This window comes from Malaclemys terrapin, chromosome 1 (genome assembly GCF_027887155.1).
Source record: "Malaclemys terrapin pileata isolate rMalTer1 chromosome 1, rMalTer1.hap1, whole genome shotgun sequence".
Taxonomy (NCBI): Eukaryota; Metazoa; Chordata; order Testudines; family Emydidae; genus Malaclemys; species Malaclemys terrapin.
The window spans coordinates 133,370,783-133,386,975 of NC_071505.1; the positions used below are offsets into that span (position 1 = coordinate 133,370,783).

Sequence of the window (16,193 nt, forward strand, 5' to 3'; positions counted from 1 at the left end):
AAAAAACCACCCACAGACAAAGTAAAGGAGGCAAAAGGAAAGAATACTTGTGATGGGAGGTGGCAAGGGAAACAAAGTTCTGAGTTGGGCCCTTTGCTTCTGGTAGGCTAATTTCAACACTGCTTACGCAAAACAAGGGAGAAATGTTATTCTTCCTATAGGGCTGGTCTACATGCAGTTTGTACATTAATTTAACTGCCCTGGTTTAGAAACAGCTTTAGTGAAATCAGTGCAACCACCACACCCCCAGTTTGGACATGTTCACATCAGTTTGAATGTCTTTTAGCTGAAGTTGGCTTGCAATTAAACTAAACTAATTTAACTGAGTGATTTTAAAAAGTGTCCACATTAGGAATTACCCTGATTCAACTAAAGCTGTTTCTAAATAGTGCACAAATTGTGTGTAGATGTTCAAATCATTTCTACATAAACTTTTCTTACTAATGGGACAACACATACAGAGAAGCAATGAGAGATTTCCTCCTGAAGTCCCTGGTTAAATAAAGCATTTAAGAATATGCTTAATTTTAAGTGTATGAGTAGTCCCACTGACTTTAGTGGGACTACTCATTTGCTTAAAGTTAAGCACATGCTTAAGTGCTTTGCTGGATCACAGCAATAGTGACCAGAATCAACTATTTTAAAAGACAATTGTTTTCTGAAAATATTTCAATACTCCTTCAAATATTGTAAGGTGGGTTGTTTTTTTTATTAGCAAAACAAATCTTAGGCACAGACTGGCTAAGTGACTTTCCCAAAGTCACATGGCAAGTCAGTGGCAAAGCTGGGAATAGAAACCAGATGTCCTGACATCCAGACCCGTGCCTTAGCCACAAGAACACCCCTTCTCTCTGATTCAGGGCAAGCTGTGTTTAGTTTCAAATTTGTGCTCTGAATTTAGAACTAGAAAAATATGTATCTATAAAGCACAGTCTGCTTTAAAAAAAAAAAATACAAATCCTCATAATAGTACTCACCAGGCAAAATATTTGATTGGTTTCGTTCAATATTCTTGGACTTATCTTCATTTCCACCATTTTTGTTTACTGAATCTGTATGTAATGTAACCATTAAATACTGTACATTGTATATAAGCTATATATTACATTAGCCTTGGTAAACGGACATTAAATATTTTCACTCATCACATTTTAAGAATTTAGGAGCTGATCCAAAGCCCTCTGAAATTAATGCAAGTCTTTTAATGGACTTTAGTAGGCTTTGGATCAGGTCCAAATTGCAAAATCATCTCTGACTTCGCTTTCACACAGCAGTCCTTTATTTAGGCGTGCTCCGAAAACCAAATGCACTCAAAATATAATAGAAACAGAATGCTATGAACAGACTTGGAAGGAAGAAAGATTGTTATTTCACTGTACTTGCAAGGCACTCAGATACTATGATGTTGGGGACGCATAAATATATAGTCACTCTAGGCCAGTGGTTCTCAACTCACGGCCCACCTGGGGCCTAATCAGCACACAGCTGAAGCCCATGTAACATCCTCAGGGCCATACAGGTAGTATGCATACTGTGTGGATGTGGCCCACATAACACAGAGCTGCATATGTGGCCCAAAATGGTAAATAGGTTGAGAACCACTGCTTTTCTTTCTTAAAGCTGCCCTCGCCCCCCCTTGGTCTCCTAATTCTCATTTATTTTTATGGTCTTAATTCTCTGAAGCAGGGATCGGCAACCTGTGGCACATGGCCCGCCAGGGTAAGCTAATTTGTTTACCTGCCACGTCCACAGGTTCAGCCGATCACGGCTCCCACTGGCTGCGGTTCACTGCTCCAGGCCAATGGGGGCAGCGGGAAGCAGCAGCCAGCACATCCCTCGGCCAGCGCCACTTCCCGCAGCCCTCATTGGCCTGGAGCGGCGAACTGCGGCCAGTGGGAGCTGTGATTGGCAGAATCTGTGGACGTGGCAGGTAAACAAACCAGCCCGGCCCGCCAGAGGACTTACCCTGGTGGGCCGTGTGCCAAAGGTTGCCGATCCCTGCTCTAAAGTCACATTAGAGTCTTACAGATAAGAGGAGAGCAGTAACTTGATTTTTTTTTTATTTGCAAACAGGAACATAAATGTTTATGGAAGCCCATTAACATATAACCAACAATTTACCATTCATTTTATACAAAAAGAATTTAAAAGAAGTGTAAAAATAAGAAAAACACAATGATTTACTACATGAAATGAATTATCAGTACTACTTTGTATCAAGGAAAATTATGGAGATGTTTACGTAAAACCGGAAGTAAAAAAAATACTGAAAACTATTTTCATAAGACTGTCTACTACAACATGCTGGTTCCTAAAGGAAAATAGTTTCTCTATATACTTTTGTGAGCCTACTCACGTTACTGACTCACTTAAACCACATAAGTACTTCTTTGCATGAAAACAAAAGAATGAGTACTGCCTCAACAGCATGTGGTTGAAGACTTCCTGTCATTTTGTGCAATCTCTTAGCCACTTGTAAATACAAGGTAGAGGGGTGAATGATACACTTCCCCCCCAGTCCTCATGTTAGTTAGGATATTCTCTTCTTTACTACCCAATGGTTGTGAAGGAAAAAATAGTAACTCCCTCCACATTATTGAAATTTCTAAATCTTTAGACAGAAAATAAAAAAAATAAATCAGACTAAAATTTGTCCATTGCTATAGGCAGGCTTAAATCAGAGAGAGGGAGAAGGTACGGCATACCAGAACCTTTCCCAAGCTGCCACTTTGTGCATCAGAATCTCAAGATTTTTTTTTTTAATTAAGTCTTTTCTGTTAACCAATGCCATATTGTGTGCCCAAGTTTACAGACAGACTGGAACAATAGCTCTAAGAGGGGTGAATTTCCCCATTCATCACACAGGGCATTAATTCAGTTGCTGGTGTATTTCAAGTATAACTAACATCTCATTTTGGCCTCATGAATGTGGAGATACTGCCACTTGATTGAAGGGGAGAAAAATAAAGATGGAGCCAAGGCATCCAGGAGAACCTATCGGTATATTTGAACACCACTGAGAGGTAAACAAGCCTAGAGGACATACACAATCATATTTTGATTATCTGCTCAATCAATCACGAGTGGCCTCTCAAGCAGGCAGCTTCTTTTGTGGGAGGACACTGGAAGAGTACCTCTATCTTTTTTCTTTTAAAAATTTGACACCAGCTATACAGAGTTTGTGAAAATGTCATAACAATTAGCTTTTCTTATAGTATTTTCTTTTAGGGCTTGAGCCTACCTTTTGACAGGACACACAATCATTACAGGATACACATGCATGAGTGTAGAAGCTTAGGATATATGGCAATGTGCACTATATTAAAGTGCACATTTGAATCCTTGATCTCTGCTCATCAGTAGCTTAGAAAGGGATAATACTAATGTTGCTCCAGGCATTAACAGAGGGACTGGTAAAAGTTATAAAATTGTGCCAGATAGCTTTCTCCACACCAGGACCAATGAGTCAAACTAATTCAGTGCCAGTTAGAGTAAACAATATCAAAGAAGACAATTACTCTTTGCTTACTACATAACAGATATTGGATCCTGTCTTTCGGAGATCTCTAAAGATTTAAGTGTCAAGAAGAGAAAGGACCTAACAGATGAATGTTTTTCTGCCTACATATGAACCTTTAAAAAGACAAATTAAAATGAGAGCTGGCTGAATTACTGCTATGAAGCAAAGTAAAAGTAACTTATATTGGAAACCACAGATATCCCTAATGTTTCTGTCTTCTCTGAGCTCTCTAGCTTACTTTTATTGCAAATTTTGTACGTTAGTTTCAGACAATCAGTTTGGCAGACCATTTATGCTTCAAGAGACAGAAGCGATCTAATAAACTATTGTGTATTTATATATCACTCATCTCTCCCCCGCACCCAATCCCAAAGTGCTTTATGGAGGTACATCCCCATTCTACATAGAGGGAAACTGAGGTACAGAGAGTAACTTGCCCATACAGAGAGTACAGAGTAACTTTCCCATACAGACACACACAAAGCATTTAGTCACAGGGATGTTCTATTTCAAGAAAAATAATTCTGATTGACACTGACCATGCTGTCTTTTTGACTTACTGCTGCGCTGTGCTCTAGCATAAAGTACAACCTGCTGCACAATTTCAAGCTGCTCTTGAATCCCAGGAAAATGGAAATCTGTGCATTCTTGGCAAACTGTTGCAAAATCTAAAAGAAAGTAAGTTTAACACACAAGTTGCGGCTTTTGTCTGCAAATATTATATAATTTTGTGCTAGTACTCTAGCAAGCTAGTGAGAATAGCAAATGTATCTACTATGCTCCACTTTAAATGCAAACAATTTACAAGAGAGCTAGAACATTTTTTAAATAAATGGATTATTTAAAAAGGAAAATCTTCAAAGACTGATATTACATACCAAGTAACCTAAAAGACCATGCCTGAACCAAACAAATACTGTGTGCATAAATTAGTTTTCTCTCTTATTTTGTAAGACATATACATTTGAATGCTGTAACCTCTTTTGTTGGTACCTACCATAAATATTTTAGTGAAATGTGTCAGAGTGTTAGTTACCAACAACTGGTATGACTACTAGTGTAAAAAGTTATGTGCTGCAGACAAAATGAATTAATAGATAAATTTCTCACACAACATATCTAGGAAGCCAGAATCAGAACCCTAGTCCTCCAACACCAAAAACACAGACCTTACAACTACAGAAGAGTGCCCCAGCTGGTAGCAGACTCCTCATCCTTTCTGTGAACAATAGTATACATCTCCTTAGATCAAAGTGCAATTTTGGTTCAAAATTAATGATTATTAGTATTTCAGAGGTGCATAAAGGCTCCAACTAAGATCAAGGCCCCATTTTGCTAGGACGGGGACACACACACACACACTCTTTCTCCCCCCTCCCCCCCACTTGTTTCAATGGGACTACTCCCATAAGCAAACATAAGGATTTAGAAATCTTTGCAGGCCCTAATATACACATGCTTCACATGGATAGTTCTAAAATATCTGCAACACAGGGGCTAAATAAGCGAGACTATCAAAGTAAGTTATAAGACTTTCTTCTACTGTACTGAGCACACTGTCAGCCCTGAACAAATAACACAGCCCTGATCCCACAATGCTTACTGCATGGGCAGATTGCTGTGCACCTATGGAGCCCCATTATCTTCATTGTGGCTCTACAGTCCACTTGTAGATTTATGTTGCAGGATCAAGGCCTAAGAATTTTCCTCCAGTCACTCTCTAAATAAAAGTCACCAGGTTCAGGTTTTTATTTGTTATTAAAAACAAACTGAATGGGAAAATACCTTCAAAATGTGTAGAGTGCACACGATGCTTTTGCTATTATTCGCTAAATAAGGAAGCTAATGATTGAAAAGTTAGGAAGTAAGAATTTTTATATACCTTGTTGACCTCCCTGGTATGTGACCAGGTTAATCTTAAGAGGGCTTTTGGGAATGTTTCTTAAGAAGTAGTTTTTAGGCAGAAGACATTTTCCCCCCATAGCTCTAAGGTCTAATTAGTTGCTGCTATATATGATAGAAGTTGCTGCCTTTTTAAATCTTTGTTTATTATGACTTCTAAACAACATCTAGGGATTAGGACAAGCAGCTTTTTGTCTGTTTTGATAAACTGAAATAAGTAAAAAATAATTATTGTGAGTATGAAACATACTTTTAGGATCTGAAGCAGACTAGAAATAGTAGTAATGGCAATTATATCATGATGCAGTTTCTTCTGCTACTCTGTTTTTATTCTCTTGGAATACTTTACTTCTCACTGGAAGTATTTTTTAAGGAAAGGATACAACAGGATGTCAGGGACAGGAGACCCAACCAGTAACAGTGACTCTGGCCAAAACAAACATTTGAAATGTAAACATTTTTGTACTGAATTTCAGGCGGAAGCTGGGAGAGGTCTGTAATGCGGTTCAGAGAAAGCCGATGTGGCCAAGATTGGAACTGGGGCAAATAAAATTTCAGTTGCCTTGCCCACAGTGGCTAACCATTTATACAAGTCTAGCTATTTAAAAGGAGTGCTCTCCCAACTGCTACCAGTTCCGTTTTCTGGAGCAGAAAGCACATACAACTTTCATTGACTTCCACTCAAATTTGCAGTTCTCAACACTTCTGAAACTCCGGCCTTTTTTTTTTTTTTTTTTTTAAGATGCCTAAATATGGACTTTAAAGCCTAGCTTTAGGCACCCAACTGTGAAAACCTTTATCTTTGTAAAGATATAGTCAGTGCAGCACACTCTGGAAATACTATTAATTATTATTATTATTATTATTATTATTATTAAGCAAGTTCCAGAATAGGCAAGTGAGAGAGGGATCCAGACACTTAAGACTATTTTAGTAGTATGTTGGAGGACAGAGATAAGCTGAAGCAAATTCAGCTACAAGATTTGAGATCTGTCAGATAAAGAGAGAAATGGAGGACTTGTGGTAAAATCAAGTTTTATAGGAATTGCTTCTTTTTGAGAAGGGATAGGGAGCAAAAGTAAAGACTGCAAGGGTAACTTTGGTGTTCGCTTCAACAATGCACTGAATTAGATGACTTACCTCTTTTGATGCCACTGTATGAACTGATTCGGTTGTCTACCAATAAAACCAGGCCACAAAGAGAAGTTGAATAGAGTGACAATGCAGTTTGAAGTCTGTGAAGCTTTACTCCACTTCGATGATTGCGTTTGTGTTTACAGAAGTCCAGTATATCAGCTCTCAATAATCTCAAATTATGCATAGTTTTCAACTGGGCTCCTGTGTAGAAAGCAAACCCAAAGAGTGCTGAATACAAACAACTTCAGATATATTACTAAATAACGAACTAGAATATTCATTGCTATCAACCCTTTAATGCTCAAATATGCATGGTGTATGTGTGTGAACAAAACTTAGAATGAAGATACACAACAAATAATCAAATGAGGGTAATGAGTGCATTTAGCATCTATAAAGGTGTCAAGATTTTATACTACCGATAGTAGCAATTTACAAGACTAAAGGGTCTGCTAAGACCATGTGTGTATGAAAAAGGAAGGTAAATCTAGGCCTCTAAACAAGTCCCATCCTCCACCATGAGACAGAGGAAGAAATATGTAGGTTGTCAGCACATGTCAAATATTAAAAAAATACAATTGCATAAACAAATTTAAATTGTTCATTTTAAATATTTAATGTTTGGAAATTCTTTTTTGGAGTTCAATCCAACTCTTAACTTTTGTCATTGACTTCAACAGAAGCTGAATCAGGCTCTAGGTAAAAAGAACAACAATTTTATCTGTATCCTGAAATTTTCCCTGGAAAGAGTTTTTCAGTTAGCTACTACGCAAGGCTATTGTTTAAATACAACAGATCAAGATGCCTTATGCTAGGTATTATATTAATACTTTGTCACTTATTCTCAGTACTAAGTATGATTCTGTATAATTACACTTCAGCTTAATGGCTTCTTGAGAATTCAGTGCTCAATTATCTATGGGATCATGTTATTATACTTACCCAAATGAATAGTAAAACTTTCTTCTAACTGTCTCTGCTCTTCATAAATTCTTCCATTGCCTTCTACAGATTCTCTCAGCTGACTGGGTTGAACCTTAATTTCCTCACTGAAATCCATTAAAATACATTTAAAAGCTCTAGTAGGTTTATCATTAATGTTCTTCTTTTCAAATGCAGAAATTTGTTTTGTTTTGTGTTAGGGACATACAAGTTTTGCCCAACTGATCTGTGGAAGCCAAAAGGCTGCATATAATTTGCATGAAACAGAGCAGATTGCTGCAGCCTTATAATTAAAATACAGCGGTATGGCCCAGAGAGATTCCAAATCCCAGCTCTATCCTAAACTGAGCAGAAGTCACAGATTCCACTATAAAGAGGGGAGATTTAAGATAAAAAAAAATATTGGATTTTCCCTCTTAACCTAGCTGTTGAGAGCATCCAGTAAATAATTCTGCAGTTGCTGGATTTTATAAAAATCCATTTGTGGATGTTTTAAAATGGAATATTAAAGGAATGTGAGCTTCAAATTAGACCTACTTTTAAATCGTTACAATCTGGTAGAAAAGCTTTTAAACACTCCTTTAAAAAAGAAAAAAATCCACCACTGTTTGCTCATAATGAATGATATGAAAGTCTCAATTTCTTTTGTGGTACATTAAGAACACAAGCTCCCCTTGCTGGATTCCCCGGCAGAAGACAAACACTGTTTCCAGAAAACAGTGTTGTCAACATGCTTAGTGCAGCTCATGCACAAATAAATAAAACATGTTTGTTTCTGCAACATTAGAAGACGACTAAGACATAAATGTCACAAAAAGGAAAAATAAAAAAGTAATGAGTATCGAGTTGAATAATACTGTATTATTTTTAAAAACTGAGATTTAATTTTTATTCTCTTCACTGTGTAAACAGCATCTTCCAAATCAATTAAAGTTAATCATTAAACACTTTTCAGTCTCCTCTCACAACTGGGTGCAGCTGAAACAGTAAGAGATGGCATGCTGTATTAGCACTTCCCAGGTGCCCCATCTGTTTCTGCCTAATTAAAGCTTTAATTAAAAAAATTAAGACTCCAACTTTTGTAACTATTAGTAAAGATCTCAATCCTATGAACTCTTGTGAGTAGTTCTATTAAACTCAACAGGACTACTCCATCCACAAGCATTTGCAGAACTGGGGCCTAAGTTGGCGTAGCTCCGTTTTTAGGTACCACCTGACTTGAGACTTTGTGCATGATTTCCAGATGTGCTAAGGACCTACAGCCCTTGGTACTCTGAAAATCAGAAACAAGGGTCAGAAACTCAACTAGTATATACTGACAACTCTGGAGCTACACCAGCTTACACCCATAAAAAAACATCCATAAATGACCTCAGAATGCATTCTGGAACATACTATTTAAAATGTATATTTCTAATATAAAGGTAAAGTAGGAAGACACAACTTAAAGACATAATTTAAGCCCATGCAGAGTGTTCTATATTTTCTCTCTTCTATAAAAGAACATGTGATGGTTCTATTTTCAGTGGCTCTCAGCCTTTCAATATATATTTTCAATTTAAATGACTATTAGAGAACAATTACTAAAAAGCGAGTCCTGTAAATTACTGTAGTTGAACAGAAAGAATATTTAAAAGAGAACTTTACAGCAGAGATAAATACCTGATTGAGCTGTTGTTGGGATTTTTTAGATCTTGATGAAGTTTTATCACCCATTCCTGATACTCCTGTTTTTGGATGGCGGTGGACTGTTTTAGTTCACTGGTCCATTTATTCTCCAAAACCTAAGAGTAGACATCATTCCAACCAATTCATTTTTAAGACAATTCTTTGCATGATTTATTCCAATTCACTGAACTTAATTTACCTGTTGGGATTCAAAATGCTGAGCAGCCAACGCATTTACATCTTGATCTGTTAGCGACTTTCCTAGTTCTTGCATCACCTTATCCATTTCTGCTCCTTGTCTAAATCAGAAGCCAATCATTTAGACCAATGCACAGTTACATTAAGTAAACTTTCTGGATGTCTCTGCCAATGTTGAAAGCTTAGCTACTTATAGCTGTCAATTACATCATCATTTTCATTCTCAAGGTAGGTTTAAATATAAAATTAAGCTTGAAGGCAAAAAATCAGAAATCCAGCGCCAAACCCACCCAATTTATCCACATAAGTAGTGCAAGGGACTTCACTGGGAATATTTGTGTAAAGCAAGCAGATTTTTATGCAACTTTTTATCCAGTGCTAACAAACCATGTGTAGAATGGTTTGTTAGCATTAGATAAATGCTATTGGTTGACTCCTTTTAAGAGTGAACTTTTTATACACTGTTTGAGGATCAGTAACACCAACCATTTTTTAAAAAGTCAATTTCCACATGTGCAGTAGCAACTTTTCAAATCTCAGCATATCAGAAGGATGTCATTGTTTTGTTTGTTGAAAATAGTTTAAATACAGTTTATTTTAATCTTTTTCCCTTTAAAAAATTAAAGCAGGTGAAGTGTGTTAAATTAAGGAACCTGGATACTAAAATCCTTTTTACAGAAACAGAGCAGGACAAACTTCTCCCAATTCTGAGTTGAAGGGAGTATCTGTTGTGTTGAAAGGATAGTTTAATTTCTGAACCTATTCAGTCCTGTGAGACTATCAACTGGTAGTGTTTCTGTGATGTGGATACCTAACCACCAGAAACTGGACTGAGACTATCAAATCATTTTATATTGAACTAACTTCCAGTGTGAGCTACGTTCAAAGTAAGAAAGATTCAGTAGCACATAACCACCAATCATCTAAGCCAGCTCAGCTAAACTCTCTTTTCCTTTCCTTAATCCTCTTTTGTCACTTGCCTCATCATTTCTTTTGCAGGCACACTTTTCTCCAAGGAAAGATCAGCTCAACATAGCACAGAACTGGCAGCAATACCTTGCACAAAACAGCTATTTAAAACCTAGGGACAGGGTTTTCGAATCAGGTCATGTGTAAATAGAATGTATAATGCCTACATTCAATTGGTGTAACTTCAATAGTCCCTTACATATGAAGATTCATGGTCATGCAAAATACATGAAAATAAATTCCACTGAAGTCAATACACAGTTATGCCATAGCAAAGCTCTGCAAGATAGAATGTGGAGTTATTTCCATATGCTCTGTTACTGCTTATCCATACATGTGATTCACTGAGAAAATAATTCACTAGTAGTCAGAACCTCATACTATACCCATATTGTAGCAATTTAATGTCTCCATAACGGTCATGAATAAAGTAACTTCATACTGGGAGAAAAAAACTAAATAGGTATGCATGCACTGTATAATGTGGGCATAATACCAGAAGGTTGAGGTTTTGAGACATTTACCTTCACTTGCTACTCAACAAACTATGTAATTGGGACACTTTGGTGTTAATACAATGATGCCTGACAACTGTCCCTTTTTAACTAATATTTTATATTGTTATATATTTTTCTGTGTATTAATGTTTCAGCTTAAGCTTTTATTTCTGCTCTAAAGAGGAAAGCATTGCATATACTTTTCCTAGTGGATAAAGAGGCTTTTTGCAGCTTTTCAACAGTCTATCAGTTATCTAGAATCCAATGTTCCAATAATATGTATTATAAGCTATAATCATTGGCTGGAATGGAGGTCTTTTCTCCCTCTTTTGATGTGAGGAAGTTGTTGGTTTGCATTACTTCAGGCATGTTAAAAGGTACTGGACCTTTTGTACAGGGGCCTTTTTGTGTTTTCTAGACCCTAAATAAATAAATGTTGCATTGTCTATATACTACATTCCTTTTAAAAATACAACAAGAACATAACGATGGCCATACTGGATCAGACCAACGGTCCACCTAGCCCAGTATCCCATCTTCTGACAGTAGCCAGTGCCAGATTCTTCAGAGGGAATGAACAGAACAGAGAATTCTTCTCAGTCTGCTTTGGACTTAACTATCCTGAGTAATTTTGTATTGTCTGCAAACTTTGCCACCTCCCTGTTTATCCCTTTTTCCAGTTCATTTATAAATATGTTGAACAGCACTGGTCTCAATACAGATCCCTGGGGGACACCCACTACTATTTACCTGTCTCCACTGTGAAAACTGACCATTTGTTTCTACCCTTTCTTTCCCGTCTTTTAACCAGTTACTGATCCATGAGAGGACCTTCCCTCTTATCCCATGACTGCTTACTTTGCTTAAGAGGGTGAGGGACCTTGTCAAAGGCTTTCTGAAAGTCCAAATATACTATATCCACTGGATCACCCTTGCCCACCTTTGCTGAACCCCTCAAAGAATTCCAATACATTGGTGAGGGAAGATTACCCTTTACAAAAGCCATGCTGACTCTTCCCCAACATATCATGTTCATCTCTGTGTCTGATCATTCTGTTCTTTACTATATTTTACTTTCAACTAATTTCCCTGGTACTGTAGACATATGGGCTGTAATTACCAGGATCACCTCTGGAGCCTTTTTAAAAAATTGGCGTCACATCACCTATCTCCAGTCATTTGGTATAGAAGCTGATTTGACAACAGGTTACATACCAGTTAGTAGTTCTACAATTTCATATTTGAGTTCCTTCAGATCACTTGGATGAATACCATCTGGTCCCGGTGACTGACTACTCTTTAATTTATCAATTTGTTCCAAAACCTCCACTAGTGACACCTCAATCTTGGACAGTTCCTCAGATTTGTCACCTAAAAAGAATGGCTCAGGTGTGGGAATCTCCCTCACATCCTCTGCAGTGAAGACCAATGCAAAGAATTCATTTAGCTTTTCTGCAATAGCCTTGTCTTCCTTGAGTGATCCTTTAGCATCCGGTGGCCCCACTGATTGTTTGGCAGGCTTCCTAATTCTGATGTACTTAAAAATATATATATATTCCACAATGTATGTGGAACTTGAACGTATTAATGTGATTCAGATTATCTTAGCTTTTACATTTTCTAGCTTTTGAGTAGACTCAAATTTGAAACAATTATTACATGGAGTTACATTTTTGTATTTTAACTGACCTGTACTCTTTTTAAAGAAGGAAAAAGCTAAAATAAGCCTTATATTGCTAACTGTTCATTTACAGAGCTTGTTACAGAGTCATATAGAAAACATCAGGTTTAATGAGACATTTTAAAAATACCTCTCTCGTAATTTTTTCAGTTCCACGTCTCTTTCACTTATTAATTCTGAGATGCTAACAAAATAATTGTGTTCCAGGTTTAACAGAGTTTCAGAAGCTGGAGAGTGTATCAGATCATGGTACACATCTGCAAAATCTTCATCCCAGCTGGGTTCTTCAGGTCTTGCATGTTCTAATGTTGTCTAGAAAGTAATAAAGTCAAATATTTTAAAGAATGCTATGGACATTTTTAAACAAGCACACAGAACCAAAGTCACTTCAAATGACAGAGTTAATTTTTGTGCCAATGTACACTGTTCAAAATTTAAAATTTTCCTTTTCTAGTTTGGCTTCTCTCCCCCATCTACTTTTATCTTTGAAATTCTCTTTCTCCTCCATTTCCCCATTCCATCTTCTGTTTTCCCTTAATTTCTATCACAACCATTTCTCTCCCCCAGCACACTACGGTGGAAATAATAGAACAGGGGCTGATCAACCTCCAAATGTGGATGAGCTGATAACCCTACAAAAGATTCTCTACCTGAAACTGAGTTTGAATAAAAATGATTTATCATCTACCTCTGAGAATACTTTTTTAAAAAAAATCAGTTAAATCATTTCCAATTGGATCTCTCCAACAAAAATTCCTACTGATCAGTGTAAAAAAAGGGGGCCAACACATCAGTATCAATAGGAAAAGTCTTAGGCAAAGTATAAGGATAAACTCTGCCCCCATTTACATTTGTTCAACCCTATAGACTTCAATGGGAGTTGAACCCTGAGGGCTCATTTCTGCAAACTCTTACTGAAGTAGTCCTTTCATGGATAGTTCCACAGACATGATTAAGAACTTGCAGAACGAGCCCTCAGATTTTATTTGAATAGCCAAATTATCACCACGTGGGGTGATCAGTAAAACTGAATTTCAGTGTAATTTCTAATGCTGCCTACATACATTTCGAAAGACTACACACGTAGCAAACCTCTGGAAATTCATATTTTAGACTTTGTCTCACCTCTGTATAAGCTTTAGCCCAAGCATTTGCCAGCTGGTGCATGTCCACTTCTCCTGATTTCACAGCTTCCAGGGCCGCCTCTGCTTCTTTATCATAATCTTTTATGGATTCTCCTTCTATGAACTGACTAAGAGATTGCTTTAAGTCTATTGTAATAAGAAAAGAATGTGTCATCAACCAGAGTTTACTATGAATAGTTAAAATAAAAGGAAATTTCTAACAACTGCATGAACACGTACTTAAAACTGCTAAGTTTACTTGACCACACTCCTTCCTCATATATTAATATGCAGTCAAACCATAAAAACAGCTAAATATTATTAAAAATTCCTTTAAAAACATTTTAGAAATAGTATCATTTTGCTTAGTATGTCACAGCACATTAATACATATAATACTGATCATTTACAAACCCAATTCTCACCATTTTCTATGAAGCATGGTAAATTGTGCAGGAGCATTAGACGTCCATGCAAGTGACTGGCATTTTCTTGCACAGGAAATTTGAGAGGCACTGTAAGCACTAAGCGCTGATTTCCAGCATTGAATTTATATAAAAACTCTCTCTCTCTAGTGCAGGTTTTTCCTTTATTGGCCTTCATCTTCTTTGGTTGATTTTCTGCATAATAAGCAAAACAGCACGTTGTATCTTTTATATATTTACGTATTTCAACTGTTAACAAAGAGAAACACAAAACATGAGTTGGCAATAATTAAAATATTCAGGGAAGGGGACATAACAGCCAACATTTAAAAAAAAAAAAAATGGGTGCCTATATTTAGGGCAGGTCTACACTATAGCTTAAGCTGATATAACTTACATTGCTCAGGAATGTGAAAAAGTCTCCCGGCAAGCGACACAGCTTCTGCTTCTCGCCAAGGTGGAGTAATTATGCCAACTGGAGAGTGCTCTCCCATCTGTATAGTGTGTCTTCACCAGATGCGCTACAGCCAATGTAGTGCCATAGTGTAGACTTGCCCTAAGACTGCTAAAAATCACATTTAGGTACTTAAATAAGTTGCTTGATTTTCAAAAGTGCTGAGCACCTGGAAGCTTCCACTGATTTTAATGACTAAATATGGATTTAGCACCCATTTCTGAAAAACGTGGCTTAGGCCCCTAAACTCAAACACGCTATTGGGGTAGTGCAAATTACCATAAGTAGCCTTGCTGAAGTCAAACACTGCGTCCAATAGTATGCATTTGTATTTTCAGACCCAAAGAGACCATACATGTTAATTAGGATTTCACCTACTCTTAATGCAGATATATTAAAACAGAGAGGGAATATTTTGGGTTAAGTGTACATTTTAGAATAAAAATTGTTTTGAAGGGTTTCTACAAACGTAATAGAACAATTTTAACAAGACCTAAGTTACAAAATCTAAAATGAATATGTTTCCATGAATTAAAAAACACCGCAAATTAGAATACGAAGTGGGTATTCACCCATGCAAGCTTATGCTCCAATACATCTATTAGTCTATAAGGTGCCACAGGACTCTTTGTCGCTTTTTACAGATCCAGACTACCACGGCTACCTCTCTGATACTTGACAAATTAGAACAGTTTGTTTGTATTTAAACAGTCCCTTGCAAGGTTTGCAACTCAAACCTTACAGCATTGTACTGGGCCAAGAGAACAGAAAGTGAAACTGGCTAGTTTATTGTCATATCCAAACTTGGTGAAGTGCAAAAAGTAAACAATAATTCTTTCACTTTTTATAACCACATACATTAATGAAACAAGAATGGAGGGGAGGAGGGACCATGTCCCCTGTGCAGAGGGGGCCTGATGCAGATAGAACTTCGCTGGCTGCATTAAAAGTGGTTTGTCACCTGCAGGACACCATCCTACTATCAGTGGGAAGCTGCACCCTGGGATTTTTTAGGGGTGGAGAAAAGCTCTCTATTGCACCACTGCACAAATGAAGGAAGGAGTTAATGACGTCTGAGATTTTACCCTCCTCTGACACACTGTCCCCCGTAGCCTAGGTTAAATCGGCGATCAGACTAAATGATCCTTTCCCGACCTGCAGCGCTAGGAAGGCTGAATGAGAGCCAGGGTTTCTGTCCACACGGGCCAGCACAACACACGCCTTAGAGCCCCGAGCCCGGCGCTGCCCACGCTCGGGAGTGGCTCGCGCAGCTCGCGGCACCTGGGTTCGTTCGGGGATGACGCAGCCCCGGCTCCGGACAGAACATCCGCGCGCTCAGGCGCAGAAACACCCAACGGTCCCGCCTCCTTACCCCGCCCGAGGCATAAGCCAGTCCCGCCAGTCACCGCTAGCAGGGGGCGGGGGAGCCTGAGCGCGGGGGTCGCGAGCCGGGCCCCGCACCGCGAGCCGGGCCTGGGCTGGGCTCCCTGCCTTGGCTGGCGCTAGTGACGGGGGGAGGGGGCTGTTCCCCACGGGCGGGGCAGCCCCGCCCTCACCTGAGCCCCAGCGGGCGGGGGGAGCAGCTGGTCCGGGCTATTGGCCAGTGGGGCGGCGATGCTGCTCCCAACGGTTCCTTCGGATCCGGCGCCGCAGATTCGCCTTCTCCTCCCCGCTCG

At 38.3% G+C, this 16,193-nt stretch overlaps 1 protein-coding gene across 11 annotated transcripts in view; it reads right to left on the reverse strand.

Moving 5' to 3' along the window:
• The window catches only part of C1H12orf4 (chromosome 1 C12orf4 homolog), a 28,266-nt gene that overhangs the window by 11,720 nt on the left and 353 nt on the right, over positions 1 to 16,193 (reverse strand). The window contains exons 1-11 of one of the 11 annotated variants that reach the window (XM_054039271.1): positions 16,074 to 16,162; positions 14,461 to 14,628; positions 14,064 to 14,258; positions 13,640 to 13,785; positions 12,645 to 12,826; positions 9,369 to 9,468; positions 9,164 to 9,285; positions 7,502 to 7,608; positions 6,563 to 6,760; positions 4,060 to 4,188; positions 978 to 1,052 (exon numbers count right to left, since the gene is read on the reverse strand). In XM_054039271.1, coding sequence (XP_053895246.1) covers positions 978 to 1,052; positions 4,060 to 4,188; positions 6,563 to 6,760; positions 7,502 to 7,608; positions 9,164 to 9,285; positions 9,369 to 9,468; positions 12,645 to 12,826; positions 13,640 to 13,785; positions 14,064 to 14,241 — 1,237 coding nt within the window. In that variant the 5' untranslated portion in view covers positions 14,242 to 14,258; positions 14,461 to 14,628; positions 16,074 to 16,162. The other 10 variants (XM_054039281.1, XM_054039291.1, XM_054039343.1 and 7 more) reach the window with 10 other exon arrangements.